At 38.0% G+C, this 27,582-nt stretch overlaps 1 protein-coding gene across 7 annotated transcripts in view; it reads left to right on the forward strand.

Annotated features, from left to right (window-relative positions):
* SH3RF1 (SH3 domain containing ring finger 1) overlaps positions 1-27,179 on the forward strand; it is a 123,662-nt gene extending 96,483 nt beyond the window's left edge. For 2 of the 7 annotated variants that reach the window (XM_075197801.1, XM_075197789.1), the window contains 8 exons: positions 1,237-1,347; positions 9,492-9,646; positions 10,365-10,403; positions 13,549-13,719; positions 14,697-14,968; positions 18,606-18,931; positions 20,794-21,125; positions 22,690-27,179. In XM_075197801.1, coding sequence (XP_075053902.1) covers positions 1,237-1,347; positions 9,492-9,646; positions 10,365-10,403; positions 13,549-13,719; positions 14,697-14,968; positions 18,606-18,931; positions 20,794-21,125; positions 22,690-22,858 — 1,575 coding nt within the window. In that variant the 3' untranslated portion in view covers positions 22,859-27,179. The remainder of the gene's footprint in view (positions 1-1,236; positions 1,348-9,491; positions 9,647-10,364; positions 10,404-13,548; positions 13,720-14,696; positions 14,969-18,605; positions 18,932-20,793; positions 21,126-22,689) is intronic. The other 5 variants (XM_075197793.1, XM_075197809.1, XM_075197815.1 and 2 more) reach the window with 5 other exon arrangements.
* The last annotated feature ends 403 nt before the right edge of the window (positions 27,180-27,582 follow it).

Raw genomic sequence — 27,582 nt, forward strand, 5'->3', positions numbered from 1 at the left:
AACCCACCTTAGCTGTTAAATGTTACATACCAGAACATTTACTTGTCTTTACTGGCGCTGACATAGAACTATCATTTTATCCAGCCATAAGAATATGTATGCAGTATAAATATTACTTTACTTTAAATAATTAATGTAATAATGGTATAACATAATGTTACTTAAAAGCACAGTTAATGTAATTAATATTGTATGACTCCAATCTTTTTTTTTTATAAACCTAGATTTAAAATAGCTCTCAGCCAACTAATCATACTGTGAAGAGGAAATGTATAATGTCCCCCATACTTGTCTAGAGAACAGGAGCAACATGAAGAGACAGGGCAGCCAGTAACAGATGGAGTAGCCCCTGCAGGTTACAGCCAGATGTGATACTATGCATGTCCCATTAAGAGATAGTAAGCTCTTCATACTAAGTCAGAGATGGACAACATAACATATCATTCAGGAGACGTCCTCTCTGACATAAACTGAGCTACCCATTCAAGAGCCTATTTTTGGGATTTATTATTATTTTTGGAGTGAACTCCTTCTGAAGAACCTTTTGTTAGTTGTGCTTTCCCAAAACAAGAGGCACAACTTGTGCTTTCCTTATTGTATCCACGTTATCATCACTTCCCTTACAAATATTAGTTCATCCCTGAGATGACTCCCCCCGCTTACTGTATTTAGTGCAGTCCTGCCACCATAACTCCCAACATTTAGAATCCCAAACGCCCCGCCCCTCATAGCTGCTTGGATCTACCTGTAGTAGAAGAGATCTAACACAGTGGCCCTGATTGAAAGCCTTAGAGCCATGTTTTGGAGCGGGGCGTGCAGCAGCACTGAAGGTGGTCAGTAGAGATCCCTACTAAATACAGCGAATGATGGGATTCCCACCAAAGTAATATTATTGGTAATAGTAATTATTTAGAAAAAATGGCTTTACTGGAAAACCCCCTTAAAATACAAGTCCTGACTGCTTGTTACATAACTCTCTTTGCAAGTGTGCCACGACTATAAATAATAGCATTACACATCTGGATGTACGGATCAGTTCATATAAAAACCAACATGATATTAGCAGACCTATATCAGACTTAATTTTACATGAAATGTACTTTATTCAGGACCATATCTTACACTCCTTTTTGGTTCTTTGCAAATAAAATCCCAGATGCTGGCAGTCAAGAAGATTAAAGTATTATCTAATAAGTTTATATTAATTTATTTTTCTTTTTTCTTTATTCCTGTCAGGTCCATATCAGTACTGCAGGGCTTATTGTGACCCCACCCCCGAGCAGCCCTGTAATAAGTGGCTCTGCATTTACATTCCCTCCGGATACCGCCTACCGAGTTGCTCTGGGAGTAAGTAGTAGGCCTTAATGCTGTATGCTCTGGAGTCAATCAGGGACCCTACTACATTCTTCTCTATGAGGATGCAGTAGGCTTAACATCTCTTCTTCTTTTTCATTTGACTTTATAGTAGGAGTTGCCTTCTACCTCCTCCGACTTTAACTCCACAGCCTCGCTTCACTGGGAGTAACTAGTTTTTCTGTATTGGTGGAAATAATTTATCTCGCCACTTTTTTTGTTCTTGCAAAACTTCCAGTATAACCTCTTAGGCTGAGAGAAAACAGAAGTACAAGTTTTTTGTTTTTTTTCCCCAAGGGCTTAGTAGAACGTGACAGGTTTTATATCTTTCTTCTCTTTCAAGAACAAGCAGGCTTTATATCTTTCTTATTTGAAATAAGATCTATCTCTATATTTCTTTCCGTGTAAAGCCAAACCTAACCTCTTAGTGTCTGTGAGGTAAAGGGATGTGCTCTCGTTCACTGTGTGACAAAATAGGAGGCTTGGCCGCTTTCTGTTTTGATGTAAGGAAGGAGCAAGTCTTATCATTGTCATTTATTTTTGAATACAGAATAATAATAAGTAACATTTCTACCCTGGGAGGCAGTAGTCTGTCTAATGTGTTTTCTCCAACCTCTTTCTAGTCTTCAGGAATGAGGTAGTTGTTATACTGCTTCTGAATGATCTGATCATACATTCAAAAACTAATAGCAGTTGCCTTATAAACATAGTGCAAATATATATTGTAACAGCCTAAAAGAATGTATGTGACGTGCAAACTCTAAAGCAGACCTTCAGATTCACATTAACAGTAAACACAACTTACTGTACATGGCTATAAACACCAATCACTAAACAAACATAAATTTGGATGCTGTTCTAAAGTTTAGTAACCAGATACCTCAGGGGTCAATACAGGTGGCTTATCCAAACATTATGGATTTGAGTTGCCAATTTCCCTTACCTACATTATTCTAAGATGCCAGGGGGTATCTATAAACCAGATTCAAAAGTGGGACAAATTGTAATGTAAATGGACAGTTTGGATTTGTGTTCAAGAAGGAGGCTGTCTGTAAGCGACAACGTGGGAGCTAAGCTAATGGCGTTCCAATACAACACTTTAAGATAAAATTGTTGCTCTGATAAAATAATAGCGCTTGAATCTGCATCTGCGGGTCACTTCTGAAAGTATTCTCCTTGCTCAAGCTTAATTGTACTCGTTTCAAGATACATTATATGGACAAAAGTATTTGGACGCTTGACCATTACACCAACAGGGACTGTAATGACATTGTATTGAAATACTTTAATATGGAGTTGGTCCCCCTTTTGCAGAGATAACACCTTCCACTCTTCTTGGAAGGCTTTCCACTAGATGTTGGAGTGTTTCTGTGGAAATTTGTGCCCATTAATCTTGTAGAGCATTTATGAGGTTAGACACTGATGTTGGATGAGAAGGCCTGGCTCGCAGTCTCCATTCCTGGTCATCCCAAAGGTGTTCAATGGGGTTGAGGTCAGGGCTCTGTGCAGGCCAGTCAAGTACTTCTACACCGAACTCCTCAAACCATGTCTCTATAGTCCTTGCTTTCTGCTCTGGGGCACAGTCATGTTGAAATGGAAAATGGCCTTTCCCAAACGGTTGCCACAAAGTTGGAAGCATAGCATTGTCCAAAATGACTTGGTATGCTGAAGCATTAAGATTGCCCTTCACTGGAGATAAGATTGCCCTTCACTGCCCAAATCCTGAAAAACAGACCCATACCATTATCCCTCCTCCACCAAACTTCACAGTTGGCATAATGCAGTCAGAGAGGTATCATTTTCCTGGCTTCTGCCAAAACCAGTCTTGCACATCTGACTGCCAAACAGAGAAGCGGGATTCATCACTCCACAAAACACGTTTCCACTGCTCCACAGTCCAGTGTGTATGCACCACTCCATCCGACGCTTGCCATTGGTCTTGGTGATGTGAGACTTGCATGCAGCTGCTCGGCCATGAAAACCCATTCCATTAAGCTCCGGCCATACAGTTTTTGTGCTTACATTAATGCCAGTGGAAGTTCGGAACTCTTCAGCTATGGAATCAGCAGAGCGTTGGTGACTTTTACGCACCATGCACCTTAGCAGTCGTTGACCCCGCTCTGTGATTTTACGTGGTCTTCCGCTTCGTGGCTGCGTTGCTGCTGTTCCTAAATGTTTCCACTTTTTAATAATATCACTTACAGTTGACCATGGAATATCCAGCAGGGATGACATTTCATGAACCGTCTTATTGCAAAGGTGGCATCTTATCACTGTACCACGCTTGAAGTCACTGAACTCTTCAGAACAATCCATTTTGTAGCACAAATGTTTGCAAATGGAAACTGCATGGCTAGATGCTTGATTTTATACACCTCTGGCAACAAGTCTCAATGCAACACTTCAATTCAATAATTAACAGGTGTGGCCAAATACTTTTGTCCATATAGTGTATATAAGTTTCTCATTCAACTGCCATATGTGCCCTCAACGCAGTATCTGACCATCAGGCAGGGGTGGATGAAATGATGAGCCATTCACTCAACTATTGGAGCCAACAGATTTTTTTGGAAAGAGCTAAGGAAGATGTACATCCATTGACCTCATTGGAAAGTCCCACGATGCAGGTGTGAGCTGTAGTGTTTTAGGCTTTTGGCTACCTGGGATTTGTCTATACAGGTACTCTGTATTTCCCATATGTTTCATCATTGTATTTTGTGCAGTTGTATTCTGCCGCGTTACGCCTCATATTGCTCTGTGATGGCACGTGCTGCCTGGCAGCTTAGGATGCAAACTTTGCTTTTGAATCATACAATTTCTAATTATGCCCATGTTACTAAGCTCATGTTGTACATTTGTTTTTTTTCCCCTTCTGGTGACAATAATAAGTACACAAAGAGTGCTATAATATTCATATCACTGACGTTATTAATAATAGGAGCCATCAATGACTCATAAACAGATAATTTACTAGAGGAAGGAAGCGCAGCTGAGAGACCACACTAAATTAATAAACAGAGAGCCTGCATGCAATTATTGTATTACATAGACTGTAACCATCAAAGCCTTCCAGAAGGAGGTCATAAAAAGATCACAAGCCTAAGTAGCACTGAGCTACAAAGGAAACGTACATTTGCAAAATTAAACACTAAGCAAATCTGTGAAAGCCTGTTTGAGATTTTTATGTTCCACTATACCTACTTTTCTGTAATGCCTTCTTCTTTTTTTTTTTGAAGTGTACTCTCCAAAAGACACAAGTAATATATACACTCAGTGTCCACTTTATTAGGTACACCTTTCTTGTACTGGGTAGGATTCTCAATTGCTTTCAGAACAACCTGTGGCATGAATTCAACATAGTGCTGGAAACATTCCTTAAAGATTCTGATCTATGTTGACATGATAGCATCACGCAGTTGCTGCAGATTTGTTAGCTGCTTATCTTCTGTTCCACCACATCCCAAAGGTAGGCTATTGGATTTAAAACTGGTGACTGTGGAGGCCATTGTCATGTTCATGGTGCCAGCTTTAGATGTCTTATGTGACATGGTGCTTTATCCCGCTGAAAACAGTCCCCACATCATTACACCACCACAGCCAGCCCCTGAACAGTTGCTACATCCTGATCATGCTAATTATTGTATGAACAGCAAGGCTAGAGGCAAAATAGTAGCAATATTAATAGGGACAATATGAATCTAATCTTCTGTCGAACTGACCTATAATGTAATTAGAATGAACTACACCCAGTCATGTTCGTGCACTGTGCTTTTGCATGCCAGGAAGTATGGATTCACTCTGTTAAAAACCAATTGATGTACTGCCCACACAGGAATTGCCTCGATGTTCTTGTATACTGTTCAGAAACCATTGTAGTGGGTCCAGGCCTTGCTGATTAACAGTGTTTTGCATAGAAAACTACATGTAATGCTGTTTCCCACAGCTGCTGTAATCCTGGGAAATATTTACTTATAGCCTTACTTAGCCCAAGGAATGGTACATTAATGCTCAAGGTAGGTCTTTGAGTGATCCTACACCTAGAATGCTTAGATTTGGAATAATGTGCTACCTACCCTACTGTAAAATCAAAAAACTTTAGAGTTTACTGAGTTTTGTGACCATAAAACAGCATAGGACTTTAGGTACATGAATCGCTGAGATGATTTCTTATGCTCTTATATAGTGTGAGGTGTATTATTATTTAGAATACCCATATTCTGCATACAAGTACACATTCCTTTCTTGAATTCCCCACCAGTTCTGAGGTTACCAGGCATCCGCTTTTTATAATCATCACTGTGATTGATTTATTTATATAGCGCCATTAATTTCGCAGCTCTGTACAGAGAACTCGCTCACATCAGTCCCTGACCCCGGTCCCTGGGGCTTAGTCTAAATTCCCTAACACACACACACACACACACACACACACTAGGGTCAATTTGTTAGCAGCCAATTAACCTACTGGTATGTTTTTAGAATGTGGGAGGAAACCGAAGCACTCGGAGGAAACCCTCGCAAACACGGGGAGAAACATACAAATTCCTCACAGATAAGGCCATGGTCGGGAATTGAACTCATGACCCCGGTGCTGTGAGGCAGAAGTGCTAACCACTAAGCCACCGTGCTGCCCATTTTAACACTTTTAACTTACACTTTTGGGCAAAATGCACATTTCTAGCTACACAAGGACAAATTAATACAGTGCTTCAAACACACAAAAATGACACGTAAAAAAAGCAATCCCAATGTTTCCTCACTCTCATGATTATTTTAAGACCTACATGAAGTTTAAATGAGCAGCATTTTAGGAGAAAACCCTGAAACGTTTAAATGAAAAGGGGTGGTCCTAAAATGGTAGTGGGTTGGACATGTTTACGGGTTTGATCTATGTATTTTCGGTAAAAGCCACCAATCCTGAAACAAGACGCAGGTTGTTTTTACAGGGGTTTCCAAAGACCCTGGCATAGTACACCTTGAACTGTCCATGGCAGACAAATAAGAGCACAGTAGCATTAAGCGTCCACAGATTTTATGGTTCATAAATGACCCCCACTGTCTCACCAAACTCAGAATACGTGCATAGTAAATGGTTGGAAGCCTCTAACTCATTAACTTATCTCTACTTTATATAACAGATCTGAAAGATTTAAAATTAAAATCTCTGGTCAAATATGTTTAATATGGAGATCAGTACAAATGTGTTCTCATTTACTTTGCAGTTTTCAGTGGGCTGGAGAGAATCAATGTCTCTTGACATTTGAACTTTGCACTATATTACATTGCACAAATAAATGTTATCAGTTGTAAACAGACTAATGCGTTCACATGAATTCTTTCTCCAGAACAGCTGTGATTGGTGTGCCAGATCTGTTGTCAGTGGCTCATTAGAGCCACTTACTAATGTGCTAAAATTAAAGTTACAATTGTCTATCAGTCTTGAAAATAGTTGAACCCCCTCCAGGACTTCTTGAATGTTGGCTTCTGGACCATTGCAAATGTTCCCAGACAAATAGAAAAATGGGGAGGATAATAGCTGGTTTTGAGGTTAACCCTTTCATCAAATGCCTATCAACCTTTGTGGCAAAGACGAGTGCTATTCTGGGACCATAAGCTTATGGACTAGAATGTAAACAGCTTTTGCGTATAGAGAGACAACCCTTTGTGCTGCATGACTGCCAGATTTGCTCTATGATGATCTTTTTTTGTGTTAAAGGCAGACAACTTGGAAAAATGTAGCAAACAATCTTACAATCAGTTTGCCAAATGAAATGATCGTCCTTTGTAAAGCAGTACAGAAGACAAACCTACTCTTATGGCAAAGCCATTAGATGTCACATGGGTTCTAAAATATTTTCTAGAATCTTATTGTTGCATAATCTGATTTCTCTAATTAGATTGTCTTTTGTTCCTAATTACACTGTGAAGTTGCAGAGTAGAGTTGTGTCTTTAAGGCAGAATGCCTTTTTGTTTTGTCATTTCCTCTTGAGTGTTGCTTCTGAGACTCCTACTGTCGGATGTTATATGGATTACAGTCTAACAATTGCATCAGTGGTTTTCAAAGTGAATCTTTATGTGCCTTTCTACAGATTTTCTGCCCTCCGTACCAATACATTTCAAAGGATGGCAATGTTAATAGATAGTTTAAAAACAAAACAAAAGCAAGAGTGTGAACCATAGCCCGTTCACAGATCAAAGGGGGTTGCTTTTTTAATCCCTGATGCTGTGGTTTCAGGTATGGTGCAGCTGAATTGCAGCGGTTTGCAGAGCAGTTTCAGATTACATGATTTAATTCCCTGTGTAAATTAAGTGTTTCTGTGTTGTATATGTCAACATCTTATATATTTCTTTAGATTTTTTTTTTTAAGCTTTACTTATAACGTTTGGTTTCTTTCTATGGCAGTTCATAATGTCAAGTTTGTCTGTGATGAGAGCAAACAAAGTAGAATCTATGTTTATGTAGAAATAGGAAGTACATAGTGTGGCATGGCCAAATGTTTCTTTGGTTATGAGCTTATAGTGCTACTACAGAAGGCTCGGTAAACACTGCTTATTTATATTCCTTAGACATCTGTCAACAAAAAGGTTAAAATACATGTTCCCAGCTCAAAAATATATATTTAAAATTGCATTTATTTTTTCTAGACAGTTGAATACCCATGATACTACTTTTATCATCTCTGAGAGATTTTCTTTTGTGTTGTTTGACTCATGCTGGGGCTTCCAGTTTTTATAACATGGAGAATAATAAAAAATGAATTTATAGAATAAATCCTGGAACTAGTTCCTAATGCTTGTGTTGTGACTAGCAAACAGCCAATTGTTTTCATCATACTCCGCTCAACAAATGGAAGATTGTATTTTATGAATGACTTATCACCTGAAATTTGTCTGGATACTGTTTAGCATTTCTAAGGGTGGGTACACACTACGGGAAATTTCTCCCGATGCAATATCGTTAGCGATGTTACCAACGACTGTCCTGATCAGCACGCCAATTCTTGCATACACACTATAAACATTTGACACAATTTTTACATGACTTCTGTGATTTTCATCTGTCATAACAATAGTCTCAAAAGATCGTGACTCCATACATACTGTATGGGTTTATGCCTTTCCAGCAGCAATGTGCTAAATAAATTTAAATAAAGGGCTGAACCCAAGGCACGCAACACCCAAAAAAAAAAAAAAAAAAAAGAAAAGGAAATACATCATCGACATTCATTATATTGTACAACATAGGTATAGTGGACGTTTGTCAATTCCGTTCGTAATTGCACACTTATTCCGATTTTTTTTTTTTTTTTTTGGGAAGATAATACAGATTTGAAGAAATGGACACATGTTACATCAGTAAATAAAGGAGACTTTATTGAAAATATGTATTTTCACATGTGTTACACTGTTGTACACTTGCATACAGGAATGCCATATGGAGCATGTAAAAAAGATTTAATATTAATTCGCCATTAAAAGATCATGATTTCCATTTGCTTCACATTTTGACAAAGCACCACGTGGGAGACGTAGAGACATCATCATAAATTTAAATACACGCGCCCAGAAAGGCGTTGCTATTGGAACAACTATTGGCAGATTGTCGGACAGATGGTCATGCGTGCGTACACACTGCAGGAGTTGATCAACATCATTCCATCTTTGAACAAGGATTTTAGTTCAGTTTAAATATCAAATGAAACGATACAATGTTCTTTGGAACGATAATTGTTCATCGTTGGAGCGTACACACCAATCCGTTGACAGGCCTAACGGTCGTTAATCTTGTGATTGGCCCGATAATCGGCTGAAAACCCTGTAGTGTGTACCCAGCCTAACCCCTGTGCCTCTTCTTCGTATCTCTCAGAGATTAGCTTCTCTGTATACCCTGTGCTCTCACTCTTACCTCGTTGCACTGTACAGTAAGACACACACCAAGCAAATTTGCAAGAAGAGGGAGAGGCGGGTGTTTGTAGAGAAGAAACTAGCTGTAACCTGGCATAGAATGCAGGAAAGTAGTAAATATTTGTAACACGAGTATAGTTCAGAGTATATACATTTTTGGTGTGGAGTATAATGACAAAATTATGTGGTGAGATGTTACTCTTTAAATAAACTGTTCTTCAATTTACTCTTAGGATTTGAATCCACCTATTCTTCCTCCTCCACCCTTGACTGCTGCTGTTATTGTCTCCACAACTTCTGGGGCAACATCTTCTACTGCTGGACAGAGATTGACTAGTGGTTCTGCTGAACAAGTTGCACATCTTAGGCCGTCCACTCGACCAAGCGTGTAAGTCTTAAGGGCATAAACTTGTCCACACAAAACTTGCTGTAAATAGATATCAATAAACAATATACCAATATTTACACCTGAAGGTGATATTCTTTTTACATTTTTACTGTACCATACAATTTGGTTTTGAGGAAGGCTCATCCTTAGTTTACTTGGCTTTATACAACATTGTGTTTACGGGCTTACCTACTTTTCAGCTTCAACTTACAACAGTCTAGACTAAATGTTGCAGTTATACTCCGTTCTACAGCTTGAACTGTATCCTTCTGCTCTTGGGCTCTGCCTGCTTGCAGCCTATTAAAATTCCTTATGTGGCTTTATATTCTTCACCAAACAAACTATAAAGTACTCATTTTCAATTTCTAAGCAAAACACTAATCTGCACCACATCACTCTGTATCTCTAAGCTGAAATCCTACCTCTTAACTATTTTGCATCTCTGCAAATTTATGGCAGAATACCAATCTTAAACTATTTTCCTCTATCTTATTGTTTTTTTTTGGGAGGCGGGATTGTTTTGTTTTTTTTTAATTATCCCCAATATTGCAAAGAGCTGCATACACAATCTGGCATAATGTACATAAAATTACTTATGTATACAGATGGAGGACATTTCTTTTAGCCATTTGGAGCGATCTGGTGACCTCCGAAATGAGGAGGATACTCTGGATCACTCTGCATTAACCCTGCCCACTCCATTGTGCTTCCGTTATAGTGGGGCTCCGTTAGGTGCTAACAACGTACCGTGCAAAAGGTATTTGATCACATTTCTCTAGGAATGTATTCTATTTGTACTTTCAAATATTCTACATAAGTCCACAAACAGAGCTAAATCTTATGTAGCTAATTAAATATAGAGAGCAATCAGCATTTGTCACATGACACTTTACAAGGCTGAAAGTCCAGCATGGTACTTACATGTCCATTGTCTGTACATATATATGGTGTTACTATGAAAGTTGAGGGATTTACTTTTGAGGGTCAACACATGGAATAGATTGAAAGTTCTGAACAAAATAAATCACTGAACCTTTTATATTACTTTTTGAGAATAAATGTTCCTGTCTTATATTGGGCTAGATAGAGAGACTATTGTCTAATTTGGTGTTTTGTATTATTATTATTTTTTAACATATGCTGGTCCATATGCATGGTATGAATAGCGGCACATACACCAGTTCCTATTAAAAATGTAATAAAATTGAGCCTTTTTTTAAGAAGTTGGAGGGTAACCGAAAAGTCTTTAAGAGCCACAGACTGTCCCGTTAAGATATACAGATAAATCACCAGTTAATTATCTCACATCACTGAATCTTATCATGAGCAATCTTAGACTAATTTACATTTGCAATATAATTTAGCAATTGGTTCAAGAGATAACTATCCTGATAAGTCTGTAACCTTTAAGCTGATTACTTTTGAGGAATTGTTTGGATAACTATTGCTCCATCTGTGGGTAACTATTGCTCCACCTGTGGATAACTATTGCTCCACCTGTGGATAACTATTGTTCCACCTGTGGATAACTATTGCTCCATCTGTGATAACTATTGCTCCCTCTGTGATAACTATTGCTCCATCTGTGATAACTATTGCTCCACCTGAGTGTTCTCTAGATGAGAACTAATAACAGGCTGTATAACACAGCAAGGTGTACCAAGCCTTAGACCATCGCAGTAGGGGCTGCTCTGGATCAGTTTGCTAGAGAACCCCTTTTAGCAACCACATCAGCATCCAGCATAGCACTTGCTATGTGTTTGCCTCTTCCTCTAACTGCTGGCTCTGTCAGTGATGTTTCCACAATCCAGATGTGCAGCAGGAATTAAAGGTTTCCCAATTACTTGTAGTGCTATTGATTGATTGGCCAAGTAAATATCATTATGAAATGTGGTCTGATGTTGAGGTTTCATAAAATAGATCAAGAAAGTGGATTATCCTGATTGGGTGAGAGCATTCCTGTTCCATATGTTTATCATTATAGATCATGGGCAGACTTCAAAGTTTGTATTTGAACAGAAACATTTGGACTTACAGTACAAATGACTACAAATAAGAATGTTTTCAGTTAAAAAGTGAGACTTATTATGTCTGGTGTTTTTAGAGCCAAACTATATGTTTAGTGATGAAAGACAAGCTATGAGGCCTGTGCAATATTTCCATGTGTTTGGTATAGTGTCCACATGTCCTACAGAATGATTCTTGCTGAACCACGGACCTCGACTTAAGGATTCAGGTCCGGGTAATTATCATGCAGGGAGATTGCTTAACCAGTTGTTTGTCTCAAGTGCACTTGGGCATAAGTTGTTACGGTTTACAAATCATAATTAAAAGCGGAACTTATCTTTTGAGTAAGCACACAGTAAACAACATGCTAACTATCATTCATTTCTCTTGTATTGTCTAGAAATGGTTCACTTGAGATCATAAATCAGACTAAAGTAAGCTATGAACTGGAGGTTATAAAAAGTAACAGTCTTGTCTGTTTTTACTTCTTAGCAGACAAAAGATCAGGATCAGGTAGTATACATCTTCCTGGAATTTTAATTCTGTATCTTAAACAATATTCAAATAAGAATGTACTTCCTAAGTCCCTGGAGTTAAATGGCATGTATGGAATGATATAGACCAGTGTTGGCTAACCTGTGAAACTTCAAGCCCCAGCATACCCTTCCAGCAATAAGCTGCTATATATTGGCAAAGCATGCTGGGACTTGTAGTTTTACAACACCTGGAGTGTCACACATGTTAGCAAACACTGATATATACAGATGTATCATTTATAGTTAAGCAGTCCATTTTTTTATTAATAGAAATATAACACACATATATAAAGCCATTCAATACAACACGTATAGCAACTGAAAATGTTCCCTACATCGGGGGTAGCTGTTAATCCATGTGCAAATATAGGCAAGTGGTCATTTTCCTGTAGCAGTCTGCATCTTCAACATGTACCAAAAATGTGTTCCAGTATACAAGTGTATTGGCAATTGCAGAAAAGACCAATTAATAAAAAAAAATTCCTGTGTTTATAAAGAGGAAGATCTAGTTCTTAACTTGGGTTGCATTTGCGCTTTTCATGGAAATGCTTCCTGTCTCTCCCACTACTAAACATTTTATGTGTTAAGCTGGGTACACATCACAGGTTTTTCACCCGATTTATTGTGCCATTCAGGAGATAAATGACTGTCAGATATCGCACTAGTGTGCTTGCTCCCACTACCATATTTTATCATACCAAAGCACATCTTATCGTTTGATTTAATAAACTGTAGAATTTGCTCGACATTGTTCATAGTGATTTTTAGTCAGTGTGTATGTACTCACGACCAGCAGTGTAGGCAGATCTCTATAGAGTTTACAGAGTCACAATGTTTTCAGCAGATGGTTATGACAGATGAAGAGCACAGATCTGAAGGTAAAATGTGTAGGTGTGTACACAGGAATCAGCATGCTGATCGGGACTTTCAGTCGTTGGTAAAGTCGTTAGATAATGCATCGGGAGAAATCTTCTGTAGTGTGTACCTAGCTTAAGTCTTTTTATGGATTTTACTTTACTAACCAGTAAACCAAACAGCTTTTCACATTGGAGTGCTTTGTATGAATTGCATTTATATTTTATTTAGCACCACAGAAAGCACTGTTAAGTTTTGCTATAATGTTATACATTAGACATTTAACCACTTAGTGAATGAATGATGCCAAACAAGCGGACCTGATTTATTTCTAAGTCTGCTTTCTGCTGATATTCACCGTTCACTGTACTCACAATATAATGCAAACCATTTTACCATGCAAGTTGTTACAAATTTTCCTGTGCTTTAAAGATAAGATAATGTAGACATACAATGCCTCAAGCATGATGGACATCACTTATATAAGATGTCATCTCTTCTCAGATATGTTGCAATCTATCCTTATTTCCCACGTAAGGAGGATGAGCTGGAGCTACGGAAAGGTGAAATGTTTCTGGTATTTGAACGCTGTCAGGATGGCTGGTTTAAAGGAACGTCCATGCACACCAGTAAGATTGGGGTGTTCCCTGGGAACTATGTTGCACCAGTCACAAGGTAAGAATTAATAGGAGTGTATGGAGTATTCAGCATGTTAGAAACTGATGTCAATGTAACCTCTAGTATAATTGTTACATACTTATTAGGCAGACACCTGAAGCATGTTTCCTTATGGCTTTGTTTGCGTTGAAGTCAAAGTATTGTATAATAAAACAAATTGTAATCTTTCCATATTAGAGGAAGCATTCTGTTATAGAGTAGCAAATCACATGGCAGGGGGCATATTCAATTGTTGCCGATTTCCGCCACGGAAAAACTATTACAGTTATTACGGTAATAGTAAGCCGGATTTCAGCACGCAGCTCCCTGAGACGCGAACTGAAATCCAGCGTGAAAAGTACCGTAAAAACGGTATTTACGCGCACTATTACCGTAATGACGGTAATAGTGCACGGGGCGGTGTAACTTTTGGCTGTAACGCCAACAATTGAATATGCCCTGAATGTATTTTGACACTGACAGTAATAGCACAAATACATGTATGTACATGTGGCATGTAAGTTTTATGTTGATTTAATACATTGAATACATTTCCTCATTCATTTTATAACTGACAGCAGTTGCTCATATTGGAGTATATTTATATAACTTAATTTCCACTATTGTTTTAATGCTGCCCAAATCCTGTGTTATTTAATTACCCAGCCCGGTAATGGTAGGGCATACATAGGAAACAAACACAAACTGTGAGCTATAATTTTCCACAATTATGGCACATAATAATAATAATAATAGAGAATTACATTGCATTTCTTTCATTTCCATAATCACTAACACAATAACTTTAAAGGACGGCATTATTGCTGTAAAATGGCAAGGTATTTAGTAAAAGTAAAATATGTTTTATTCAATTTTAGATACAGGCATCTGGATCACTACAGTTTATAAGATTTTATAATGTCTGATAACAAAACTAATTTGCAAAACAGAGTGAGGAAACCAGAAAAATGACTGAACAATTTTAATTTCTTAAGGGCATTAACAACTGGGTCGCAGGCCAAAGTGGCTCTGTCAACGGCAGGCGTGGGCACACAAATGGTGAACATGGTAGCCCCATGCTCCAGCGGAGTACCGTGCCAGAAGTTACAAGGAAACGGAGTGGACTTTTGCAAAACCGTTAACCTGAATGGCGTTTCCCCGACAGTTGTTCCAGGAAGCCATATTCAGACCAGCCCACAAGCCAAGGCCTTGATGCACATGAGTGGCCAAATGACTGTCAACCAGGCCCGGAATGCTGTCCGGACAGGTAACAAATGATGAGACGTCACACTTCTAAAAAAAAAAATAAAAAAAATAATCCCCTTTTCCATAAAGTATAATGAAAAAGAATGCACTGCGAGTTTAATACTGTCTATGTACGTACTTGTGTTGGGATGCATATAAGCAAGGGTTTATTACAGAACTCTCTGGACGTATGTTTCATTAAGGACATCCATCCATTCAGCCTGTGGAGGTTCAGGGACAACAGCTAGAAAGCTGGAGAAAATGTATAATATGCTTCTCTGTTTATGTAATTCATATTAAAGGATTGCTACACCCAGAGATCTTACTGCTTTATACGAAAGCCGCTTTTAATACTCTTTTAACACTTCGGTAAAGACTCCAATTATCATAACTGATTTGAGATAAACCTGAGAGTCATCAAGTAACTGTTTGTTCTATGCATGTCTTCCCGTCTGTAAACACTGAAACACACAGCAAGCAGCCATGCGGAGCATGCAGTGATAAAACGTTTGTTGTGTCCAAAGACATGGAATATAAGTCCACAGTTTCATGAATCCATTTTGCAGGTTTTTTATATTCCCATTCTGCAATGACAGGAGCCCCTGCAGCCTCCACTCTTTCAGTCTATGGCCTCCCCTCCTCACATCATGCTTCGCCCCTGTCACATGCAGCCCTGTCTTCACTATCATCGTCAACATATATTTATATAGCGCCAGCAAACTCCGTAGCGCTTTACAATTGGTTAACTTACTCACACGTGGAAAGGTCACTACCTCCAACAAGATCGGCTCACTCCTATCCTGCTGCTGTAACCATTCTGATCAGCCGATTGGCTACAAATCTAAACCTGATTACTTCAAAACTGGGGACATATGGATGAATGGAAGAGGAAGGCTGATGGCAAAAATGCTTGGTAAAATCACCTTAGGAATACACTGTAGTTTGCACTTGCAGTTAGAGCAGGGTTACATACAATTTTCAAACATAATTTTGGTATTGTATATGTACATATATATGTATGTGTGTGTATATATATATATATATATATCCATGTTATAAGATAAAATTGACTTGTTAAATCATACTACAAATATGATGCTCATTAAGGATTTGTTTATATAATTGGTAATCAACTAGAGGACCGTGGTCTGCAGCTGTACGGCTGCCACCAGCGGTACGGACCCCTCACCTTTGCTGCTTTCTCTCCCTCATGCTCTCCAACTGCCTACCCCAGTGTTGGCTAACCTGTGACACTCCAGGTGTTGTGAAACTACAAGTCCCAGCATGCTTTGCCAATATATAGCAGCTTATTGCTGGAAGGGTATGCTGGGACTTGTAGTTTCACAACACCTGGAGTGTCACAGGTTAGCCAACACTGGCCTACCCACAGACCTAGTCACACTCTACGGAGCAATTGCAGCTCTGCTCTGCAAAGGCAGCCGGGCCAGGTCCCAACAGACCACAGATGAATAGACAGTGAAAGGGGCAGAGTGGGGGCGTTTGGGCTGCGTTTTAAATACAGGAAAAGCTTAGTTTGTGTAGCAGTTTGTATTTTAAATGCTGCCAATTAGACAACAAGTCTCTGGCAGCATTTAATTGCATGTAAATAGTTATGCAAAGTTGTGAATAGTTAAACTTTATAATTCATACAAAGATTAGTGGCCCTTTCACTCTTCAAGGTAACTTGTACATAGTGCATTCTACAGTGTTGCAGAGAGCTGTGGTCATGACTGAGTTAAAGTTAGAGAAAACATGTCTATAATATCATGTTATAAAAAGTAATAATTGTCACATGATGTTATCATTGTATCAACTGATTCTTGATTGGTCCAACCCCCCCTTCTCCCCCCCCCCCTTTTTTTTTTTTCTTTGACAACTGAGAAGTCTCTTTAGGGTGATTGGTATAAATGTCAGACATCTAGAAAATGCATTACACAAAGTGAAATTGTCAAATCGGTTTTACAGCTCGAAAGGGAGCTTTAGACGTAAGAGAATTTCTTTTATAGCCAGATACTATACATCTGTTCCTATGCGTTTTAATTTACAGATCTCTTTATTAAACTCCAAAGAACAAATTGATGAAATTGTAAAATATATATTTTTAGCTCTTTAAATTCTTTGCGAGTTCAGTCAAAGGGTGCACTAAATATCACATTTTACTATTCCACTGAATATAGAATATTTGAATGGTTATTCAACCAAAGGCGAGAATAAAGCCAGCAAAGAGGAGCAATAAAGGAAGGCTAAGAAAACATTGTTATTTTCTCATATGGTCATTTAAATTTATTGGACTAACTAGCTCAGCCCAAATCGTCTTACACCTTAGGCCCTTATAATGAAAAGGAAAACAAAACACCGGCAATACTGGTGCAGGCCTGTAAAAACAAATTAAATTAGATTGAGCAGCTGCCGATAGTGTTGTTCAATGTAAACTGCATGGACCTAACTAAAATGGGTTATTAAACAACTAGTGGTGAACAATGTAAAACATCAGGTATACAGTATAAAACTATCCGAGAAATGATACGGTGGTGCTAGAATGTTTGTGAACCCTTTAGAATGTTCTGAATGTCTGCATATATGTCTTTATATGTGTTCAGATCTTCACCAAGTCATAAAAATAGATATATACTTTAATTTATTGATCAAAATGGTCCAACATTAAACTTAAAAAAAAAAAAGTATGTGAACCTCTGGTTTACCAGTTCAGTTGAGAGGATAATTAGAGTATGGAGTGTCAAACAATGGCAGGACAATCAAGTGTGAGTTTGAGTGGCCCTTGGCCTATTTAAAAAAACCTAATCCTGAGTCTTCATTACCACTGTACATAGAGAGCCCCAGTATAGTAGGATGCTTTGCTCAAATAGAATTCTTTTTTTAAGCAGTTTAAAAAATTCAAGCCTAGAAAGTTGAATATTAGGAGTTTTTGTTTTATATGTATTTTTTTTTTTAGGAATTATTGGAAAACTTTCTGGTGCAAATAGGGACAGGGAAAGAAAAAAGGGGTCAATGTGTATCATCTTTAATTATTATAGGTTCATATTTAAATACATTCTTGTTCACCTAAAAATTAATGTTGGTCTTCAAGTACACAAGTGTTTGCATTTGTCAGCTAATCTTCACATTAACGCGTTTCATGAGTTTCTTGCTCACTTCTTCAGAAAGTGGCGATCTGGAGTGCAAGGTCTGTATTTAAGATCCCAGCTGTATTCATACTGGGTGACCTCTGTAGAATCAGAGTCACCATAAACCTATAAATCTTTCTTTTACATTAGAAACACAAAATATATAATTCTTCAGTACTAAATCAAGATATGATGTAGTGGAAGAATACCTTCATAAAATAATTGATAAAACACTGATACAAGTACTTAAAACTGAAACATATAGGTTTTGTCTTGCCACTCATCTACTTTTCATTTAGTTATCCTCCATGTTAAAAATCAATCAATCAACGGTAATGATGTTCTATTTTTGAAAACGATTTTTAAAACAAAAAACACTTTGAATAAATACAACATTGAGGTGTTCATGATAGATGCAGCAATGCTCTTGTTTTTTTTTCTCTTTAACACATAACCGATATTATTATTGAAACATTGTTCAGTCGGTGCCTATTGACTGAATGTCCTTCTACTTCTCTTACTACCATTTTACAGCCGCTGCACACAGTCAAGAGCGACCGACAGCCGCCGTTACTCCCATTCAGGCTCAGAACTCCTCTTGCCTTAGCCAAACAGCTGTCAACACCCAACAAGGCTCCTCTGCCCTACAAATGCAGCCTCCACTTTCAAGTTCAGTTGCTTACATCAATGCTGCCATGAACCTCAACAGGCCAAATGTTCCAGTGGCTGCCAATTCTTCCAGCAGCGGTGCGCCCTCTGTGGAGGCAGATTGCAGTTGGAAATCCGGATGTTCTTCATCTCCTGATAATTCCTCCGCACCTTCAAGTTCTGCTGCTAATAAGCAAGACAAGGATAGCAAGGTGAGTTTTGTCTATGGCAGATGCTGATTTGCTTTCATAATAAAAAGACAATATATTGCTTTTATTGTAAAACTAAAGTTATTGTACTGTTAGTTCAATACAAATAAGACACACAGTTGAGAATTATAGCATTCAGTGATTCTTTTGCTGGGCCGCTGGGAGATTTACACAGACTGATTTTTGACCTAAATACGCTTCCCTTATTCTCCCCAATGCCTTTACCAGCCTTTTACCTACCAGATATGCACAGCTAGCTCCCTCTCCTCCATGCACTCATCTGTGCAGTCTCTTCCCCAATCCTATTGCCAAATCCCAGTTCCCTTTCCTCCCCCCATGCCTTCCGCAGTCTATACTACATGTGATGCAGTAAAGCTCTGACTCTAATTGGTGACAAGTCAACACTGGAGCTTATTTCATAATGTTGATGCATCCGCCAAAGAAGAGTGATCCCGTGCAGGTGGGCACCAGTCTGCGGCCCACTTGCCTCAATCCTGCCGCCCTCCCCTTGTTAAGAACAACTACTTTAGAGAGCTCTGTGTTCATCATGTTTAAACTGCACTGAACTACACATCTGACCACATACAAGAATTTGTGAACCTAGATGGCCATTTGTAAAACGGTAATAATGTCATACCAGGTAGATTCAAACATGTGACGGGAAACATGTCAGACAAAGTCCATTTGGGTTGTGGTGTTTCTTTCTCACTCCAGTATGAACGCTAACTATTCTATGTCTGAGACCCAGCTGCTCTTTAGCTGCTTGACAAGTGATTTCAGTCACAAGTAGTTCTGGTCAGCTGATAGAAAGTGACTGCTTGTGCCCAATAGCATATGTATATCAGAGCTGCTATACTACATCTGCTCTCAAAAGCAAGAGGTCACAGTGATGCCTCCATTAGTACTGGCACTTGAAGGGCCAGATATGTAGCGTTCCGCCCTGATCATACGTGTTCCATTAGCATCCTTAGTGAGATGAATTCTGTTTTTTTTTTTTTATCATATTTGAGTTCATGTAACTTATGCCATACAAACAGAAATATATTCACAGTACACAAAATTGACAACAATTTCCTTTTCGGAGTACAATAAACCGGTGTGAATGCCTGCAAATGTGCATTGCACTGTAGCTCTGGGTGCAGATCCTAATATGTATATTATTTATATAGATGCACCAGAGCATATTTTAGCTTCCAGCAAACCAAACAAAAGGTTCTGCTTGTGAACACAGAAAATTAGAATATAAACTGGGAGCTGCAAACTACAGCTGAGGGTTCTTCTGTAGTTACCCATAAGATATAGTTTAGTTACAAGGCAGCCATTCCAGTGCATGTGTTTTTATTAATAGGAAGAGAGATTGAATTTAAAATGCAGAAATTAATGAATATATTAAAAAATAGATTACATTAAAAAGCTAAATTTGTCAATATTTTACCAAAACAAAACTCTTGGGTAGAATAAGAAAACTGATCCAGCTCAAAATTCTTTATATTTATTTTTATGAGCATGTGCAATTTTTATTTCTCAATTGTTGCTGCTAGAAAGTAGTTTAAGTCCCTGTATAACTGATTATTTTGCGTCACATTATTATTATTATACAGTTTTATTGAGGATACCTATAACTGTTCCTCAGTGTGCTCCAAACCTCATGATAGAGATGGTTACCTTTTTTTTAAACCTGATCTACAGTGTGTTGCACTTGACTTGTCCATGTGATTAAATGAATACAATAAGCAGCATGAACTGACAAATGTTCAATGTATATATTAAAAACCTAACATTCTATGTTGGCTGCATTTAACATGTTTTGGGTTTATCCAGAAAGAAATGTACTAAAACAACGACATGCGTTTCCTTTGTTACAGAAAGAAAAAAAAGGTTTGCTCAAGTTGTTGTCTGGGGCCTCCGCCAAAAGAAAACCTCGGGCGTCTCCACCTCACTCGCCGACTCTAGAACTGGAACAGGCAGCAACAGAGGCAGCTCTAGAAGGAGCAGTAGGTCCTGACGTTCTCAGTACCAGCGGCCGAGCTGCTGCCTGCACTGTGGATTGTGAAACTGTATCTGCTGTTGCTCTGGCACAAGAGAACCGCAAGACAAGTTCGGTGGATCTCAACGTTCCTATAGCACCACCACCAAGACAGCCTTGCTCCTCACTGGGCCCTGTACTAAATGATGCCCGACCTGTAGTCTGTGAAAGGTAATTCTCTTGTCTATCAATCATTTATTATATCTTTTATTTATAAAGGGCCACCATATTACTCAGCGCTATACATACAGTATACAATGACGTAAAGCTAAAGATGGTCTACCCAGATGTGCTTTCAATCTAAGTGGTGTGGGAAACAATTAATAAGGTAGTGAAATAACAATTGTAACTGCCGGTGAGGAATTGTGGCTGCTGCAAGACAGAAGCACTGTCAGCCACTGATATTAAAGAAGCTATTGGGGGCTGGCATTTTTGTTCATCTTTTGGGGGTGTGGTACAGTTGGAATGAATAGAGACTGCGGAAGGTGGAGACATGGAAGATGAACCAGTCCCTGCAGAAATTCCAAGACTGTCACCTGGTGGCAGCCAAGACATAATTTTTGCAAAGTAGAAAACTCTACTTGATATTTATGGGTATAGAATATCCTGTTTATGTTCACAAGCAGAATTTACTGCAGCAAGTCTGTTATAGGCAAAACCCTTGCTACTGTACTACAGCAAAACTGATATACGGAGTGCACTGAGCAGCATGCAGATAGTGGTTACTTAGTGTGCATGGTATGGCATCAAAGTGACTACCAAGCAGAACTCATACTGATGACCCCAGTACACTGCTTATTCTTAAGATCCAAGTACAATGCTGACTGATCCCAGGACAATGCAGAACACCACATAGGAAGACTAATGCACAGATTAAAGCAAAATGTTGGTATCAGTGAGACAATGACCACAAAACGCAGTGCCATATACACAATCTGCCTAGTAAATCCCGTAACTGTGCAACACACATATGGGATAATGTGCTGACTGCTGTAAATTATATAGGATAATTTACGCTCTACTGTAAATTATAAGGATATTACATCATAGGAGGTCAATATCTGTGCATAGAGTTCATGTAATTTCAAGATAACTTCTAATATCTGTAATAATTTACAGTAAGGAATAAAATATTTTTTATTTAAATGTAACCACTGAGACCAACACGTGTATTTATTTTCCTTTTTTTAAGTGTATATTTAACCTCTCACAAAACTCACAGAGAGAGAAGTGACCGTGATACTATAATAATATTAGTAGTCTGAGCCTGTGCAGCTACAAGATGTGAGTATCATACAATGACTAGGGATTACAGCTTTTGGTTTAAACCTAAGGCCAGAAGACAATAACAAGACTGGATGGCTTTTCGAAATCAAGTTCCTCAGGGAAGCTTGAAGGCGCCGGTGCGAGTGGCAGATCAGCTCAGGAACGTCACCACGCTGGATATAATCACGCTGGTTATAATCACTGGCTTTGTTTTGTATGGAGTGCTGACGTGGGGCGGTAGCTTATGTGAATGTGCCTCTGTGTGTAGTGTAGTAATTAGAAGCAGTCATAACATTTGCAGATATTTACAACAATTACAATTGTAATTATGTCTGTGTTGATAAAACTGTGGTATCTGTAAACAGACAACTTCCTGGTAGCAGTCACAGCTGATGTTTCAGGCCCAGATGCCTAGCTTTGTGTAGGCCGGTGCGTACGATGTGAAATTCACAGCATCTATCTTTCACAGATACAGGGTGGTGGTGTCGTACCCTCCCCAGAGTGAAGCCGAGCTTGAACTCAAGGAAGGAGACATTGTATTTGTGCACAGGAAACGAGAAGACGGCTGGTTCAAAGGCACCCTACAGCGAAACGGCAAAACCGGCTTATTCCCAGGCAGCTTTGTGGAAAACATTTAAGTCCTCGTTCGCAGTAGTGTTTATGAATGAGCACAAACATATCAAAGCTCTGTCAGCATAAACATTGGACTTGTATTTAACATTGGAAAGAGCAAATCTTTATTGGTTCCACAGGAGTGACAACAACGCTTTTGAGGATCATACGCTGCAGAACAGATGCGTTGGAAAGGACTGGAAAGTGTCCACTGATTTCTTAGTTACCCAGACTTTGTTTTATCCATGTCATTTGTGCCTTGTACTGTTAAGTTTATACTTTTTTTATTTCATTTTCCTCTTTACCCTAACAACAAATAAACTAATGTTTACAAGGCATTAGCTAATAATTTATTTGCTTCCTCTCAGTTTTGTACATTTTTAAATCACCCTTTTTTTTTTTTTAAATAGATTAACGTCTTCTGAAATGATAGTTATAACAAATTTATTAATTTATGGAATGGCACAGAAAAGAGAAGCTGGTTTCTTTTCTCTAAAACAGACATAGATACTGGCCTTAGCCTCTTGTTTTTAATAATAATTGTTCTGATTAGTGGAGTATAATCTGTGTGTCTTGTAGTGTAGCGATGTCACACATGTAAGTACAGATGCGAAAAAAATCATTTCATTGTTTGTTTACTATTTAGAGTGCTGTTTTGTAGGCGTGTGTTTTGGTTTATTTTAATTTTTTATATTTTTTACCTGTAATAACTTGTCTAGGCAATGCACTAGTGATAGGTCCTGACTTTGAATTATTTACACCCGCAGCCTCGGAGGGGAAACACATATTGGACTCAGCAATAAGACACAGACTGAACATCTCAACTTGTTTTTCTGTAACTCAAGCACAAGTATAATCATCACGGAGTCAGCAGTTCTAGTGCAGATGGATGATTAGAAAACTTTGGACTGATTTATTTGTAATTTGTGGTAATGTGCGAACAAATGAGAATATACTTGATTTTAAGTGTATTTATAGCATTAAAATTCACCACAAAATTATTATTTACATCTATCGATCCATTAATGAGCCATCTTGACTGTGATCATTTTTTTTTGTTTTTAACCACCTTGTTTTGGGTTATTTTCCCTCTTTAAAATTAGGCTTTTGTTTCAGAAACTCATAAAGTGGGTAAATATTGTGATTTCAAAATGAGTAGAGTAGGATAGTTTGGTATTTAGTAGGTTTGCGTGTTTTTTTTATTCTTTTTGATGTAAATTGTTTTTGAATATCTGTTTGTTTTTATATTAATGGGAGCTGTAGTTTATAGCTCATGATGTTTATTTTAAGAAAGGTCATTGCTTGCTATAGTAAGAAACATTTTTCCTAAATAACGCACAGGCCCATGTAAGCACTTCCTGAACTGCACGACTTCCAGCATATCACTTTTATCTAACAGCAATATTAAGAATTGATATTGGGTACAAAACTGTTTCTTTAAGTGGTCTGGGTGTTGTAAGAAAGACTTATTTCAAATGAACAAAATTAGGCAGCTATTTATTGTAATTCCAGCTTATTTAGCACAAATTGAACTAAATGTTATATATTTAAGATTATCATTTATTGCAGGCATAACACCGTGCAAACATAATCATAATCTCCTGAACCTCCTAGAAAGTGTATTGTAATAAATGCACAGCTAATAATAATAAACACAAGTATTTAACTCAAGATGCACTTAGAAAGTATAACGAGTGAATTAAATTGATGTTGATATAGATGTAGCAATATATTTGAGACACTACACTCTCCTCCTCCTTCCCTGATTTGTTGTGCTACAGTGTGCAGAGAGGTCACGTGATGCGGAATCCGACTGCTCCCGTTCACTCTTAGGGCTAGATTTACTAAGCTGCGAGTTTGAAAAAGTGGGGATGTTGCCTATAGCAACCAATCAGATTCTAGCTTTCAATTATTTAGTACATTCTACAAAATGACAGCTAGAATCTAATTGGTTGCTATAGGCAACATCCCCACTTTTTCAAACTCGCAGTTTAGTAAATCTAGCCCTTAGTCTCTGCTTTAGAATAAGTCGAGTGTGGTGCACAGAAGTGGGGGCTGCAGGTGAAGGCTCGCTGGGTCGCCTGTTGGCCACCACTGGTTTAATGAACATAAAAGTAGGGGGGAAAAAAAGTTGTTTATCAACATAAAAGAGCACACAAGAAATAGTTTTTTAAAACCCTCTATCTGTTCAAAAGAAGTACACTTTACCCATTCACTGTGCCAATAGATGCAGCACACCTAAATAATTCCTCTACCTGAGTACTCTATGAATGCCATTGTTCATGTCTCCGTGGATTGTGGGATTGGCAGTAAACAGGTGTAGATACCTTATTGCCATCAAACTACAATACATTTTAAACATTGGCGACATTAGAAAGTAATACATTAGAAATTAAAGCAGTGCCCTCTTGTGTATACAGTGCTCCCTCAATATGCCTCCTCCCCTTTATAACGCCACCCTTCTTTATTCTATGCATCACACTGTATTTAAATGTATTAATGAGCTGCCACCATCATTATGATGCCAGATAAGCTTTCATATCAGTTTTAGCTTGTTTTTTAAGCAGAGTTTATTGAGAGAGCCCTGGAATCCATGGAAAAAACAGATCACCAGCAGGTTAAAACCAAGGATTCCCCAAACAGAAAGATAACTGCAGGTAATACTATCTAAAGGACAACCATCAGAATTCTCAGGCTTCCCAAATATCATAAAGAGACGAAAATAATGAAAGCTCATAGTGTGGCTGTACAGTACAATAAAAGTATGATACAGCTTGAAAGCAGTGTAGGAACCTGCCAGCACCAGCTCCTGCATACTGATGTTTGTTATGCTTTAATAATCATCTAAGTCACATATATGCACTCAACTCAGTCTTACAAAGGGTGAGCGTACACCTGTCCTTATTCACGTACTGACAGTAAGACACTTTTAGGGGTTTGTTTTCCCTTTGAAATTTAGGTAATCAAGGAACTTATATGGTTGTATATCTAGGAACGTCCTTTCTTGTAGACACCTTAATGAGGATCTGAAGTATATACATAAACTCTACAGCTAGGAATTGTGATCATTTGGATGTTCCCACATACAATTCCTTGGCATATATAGCCCACCCCATTGTGATTTTGAAATGATTTGGCCATGTCCTGCTTTTTAGCTAGCTGGAGAATATATAATTAATACATAGCATTTATTTTTTAGGAAGACCCACCAACTGAGCATGTGTATTTATTAGAGACACATCTGTGTTGGATGGCAAAGTGCAGTGTCCATGGTCTATACAAAGCGTGGACCTGGGCTTGTGCTAGTAACAGACCAATACACAAATAAAATCGCATGCCTCATATGTAAAAACCTACTATAATGGATAGAACAAAACTTTTTTATTATTCAAGCACTCAAACATGCTACCATCTCTCTTGTAGCTGTTTCTTCTAATAAATTGTATGTGCAATGAGGATTTTTAGGGTGCCCAGTTGGGTGGGTTAGATCACACTGTACCAATTAAGTCTGTCACATTGTAAGGTAACATGACTGCTTAAATAGACTGGCAGCAATTAAAACTAGACTGCTGATTGTTGTTGGATCATTATTGTTATTTTTATTTAGATGACAGATTCCTCTGCAATTCTGTACCTGTAATGACTGTTTTTGACATTTCTCTTTTTTTTTTCTTTTTTTCTTTTAATAACATACTTGAATCTCATTGTAAATATGTCTTGTGAAATGAAATATAATGAAGATGAAGCTGGCTTCAGCTTTTCTCAACGTAACTGGGTAATATAACTGTAAGGTTGTAATCTTTTTAGGACAAATAGACTTTTATTAGTGACTATATTATTTTACAATGACATTAAGGTCTTGGCTGTTAGGGACCTGTAGAGGAATCTGCAAGGAAGATACTGAATTCTAAGCTTGCCAAGATGTGTACTACATTTCATGTTACAAAATGTGTTCTGTTAGAATCTGCTGTCCTTTTTCTGCATCGTTTGATGATTAGTGTTTTGTAACAAGGATTTGTCGCAGCAGTACAACATTTATAAAAGACAACTAAACTTTTTTCATCAAAAATAAAGATAATTGAAGAAAATGTCTTGCTTTTTAAAGAAAAAACCCCATAATAAAGTGTGTTAAAGTGGTCCTTTCATCCCTACATATTGGTGCTTGTGATGGAAGCATGGACTTGTACCTGACCTTCCTATCCAATCCAACTAGAATAAGAGGGGCACTATCTTTTTACACTGTTAGAATGCCTAGTCAACTGGTCTCCTCTATGTAATTTGAATATTTAAGCCACAAAGTACCTGCATAGCTTTTCCTGAATCTACAATACAATTTTACATCCTTGCTAATTTTAGCTATAGCATAAAAGATAAAGTATTATAATGAAATAATTGTGATTACATCTCATTAAAAATAATAAATCTTCTCTTTTATTAATAATTTTTTTTTAGAAACTTTTCAAATAAAAATGTATATTGTAATTAAAAGAAACAATTTATACAAAGATAAAGTGAACAATTATTTAATAAAGTAACAGACACAGACATGACATAGCAGCTCATGTAGAGTTGTAAGCATTTGTGCCTGAACATAGGCAGGAAAAGGCGCATGTATGAAAAAGCAGTTTTATGTGCAGTCAGGATGCGTCCAACTAGCATATGTCGGGAGTAACAAGTGAGCATACTTTACAGCCACTAGACATAGTGCGGAGACGTTGCTGGACAGTGTTATAGTATATGGGAGTCGCAT

The sequence above is a fragment of the Mixophyes fleayi genome, chromosome 1 (assembly GCF_038048845.1).
Source record: "Mixophyes fleayi isolate aMixFle1 chromosome 1, aMixFle1.hap1, whole genome shotgun sequence".
Lineage (NCBI taxonomy): Eukaryota > Metazoa > Chordata > Amphibia > Anura > Limnodynastidae > Mixophyes > Mixophyes fleayi.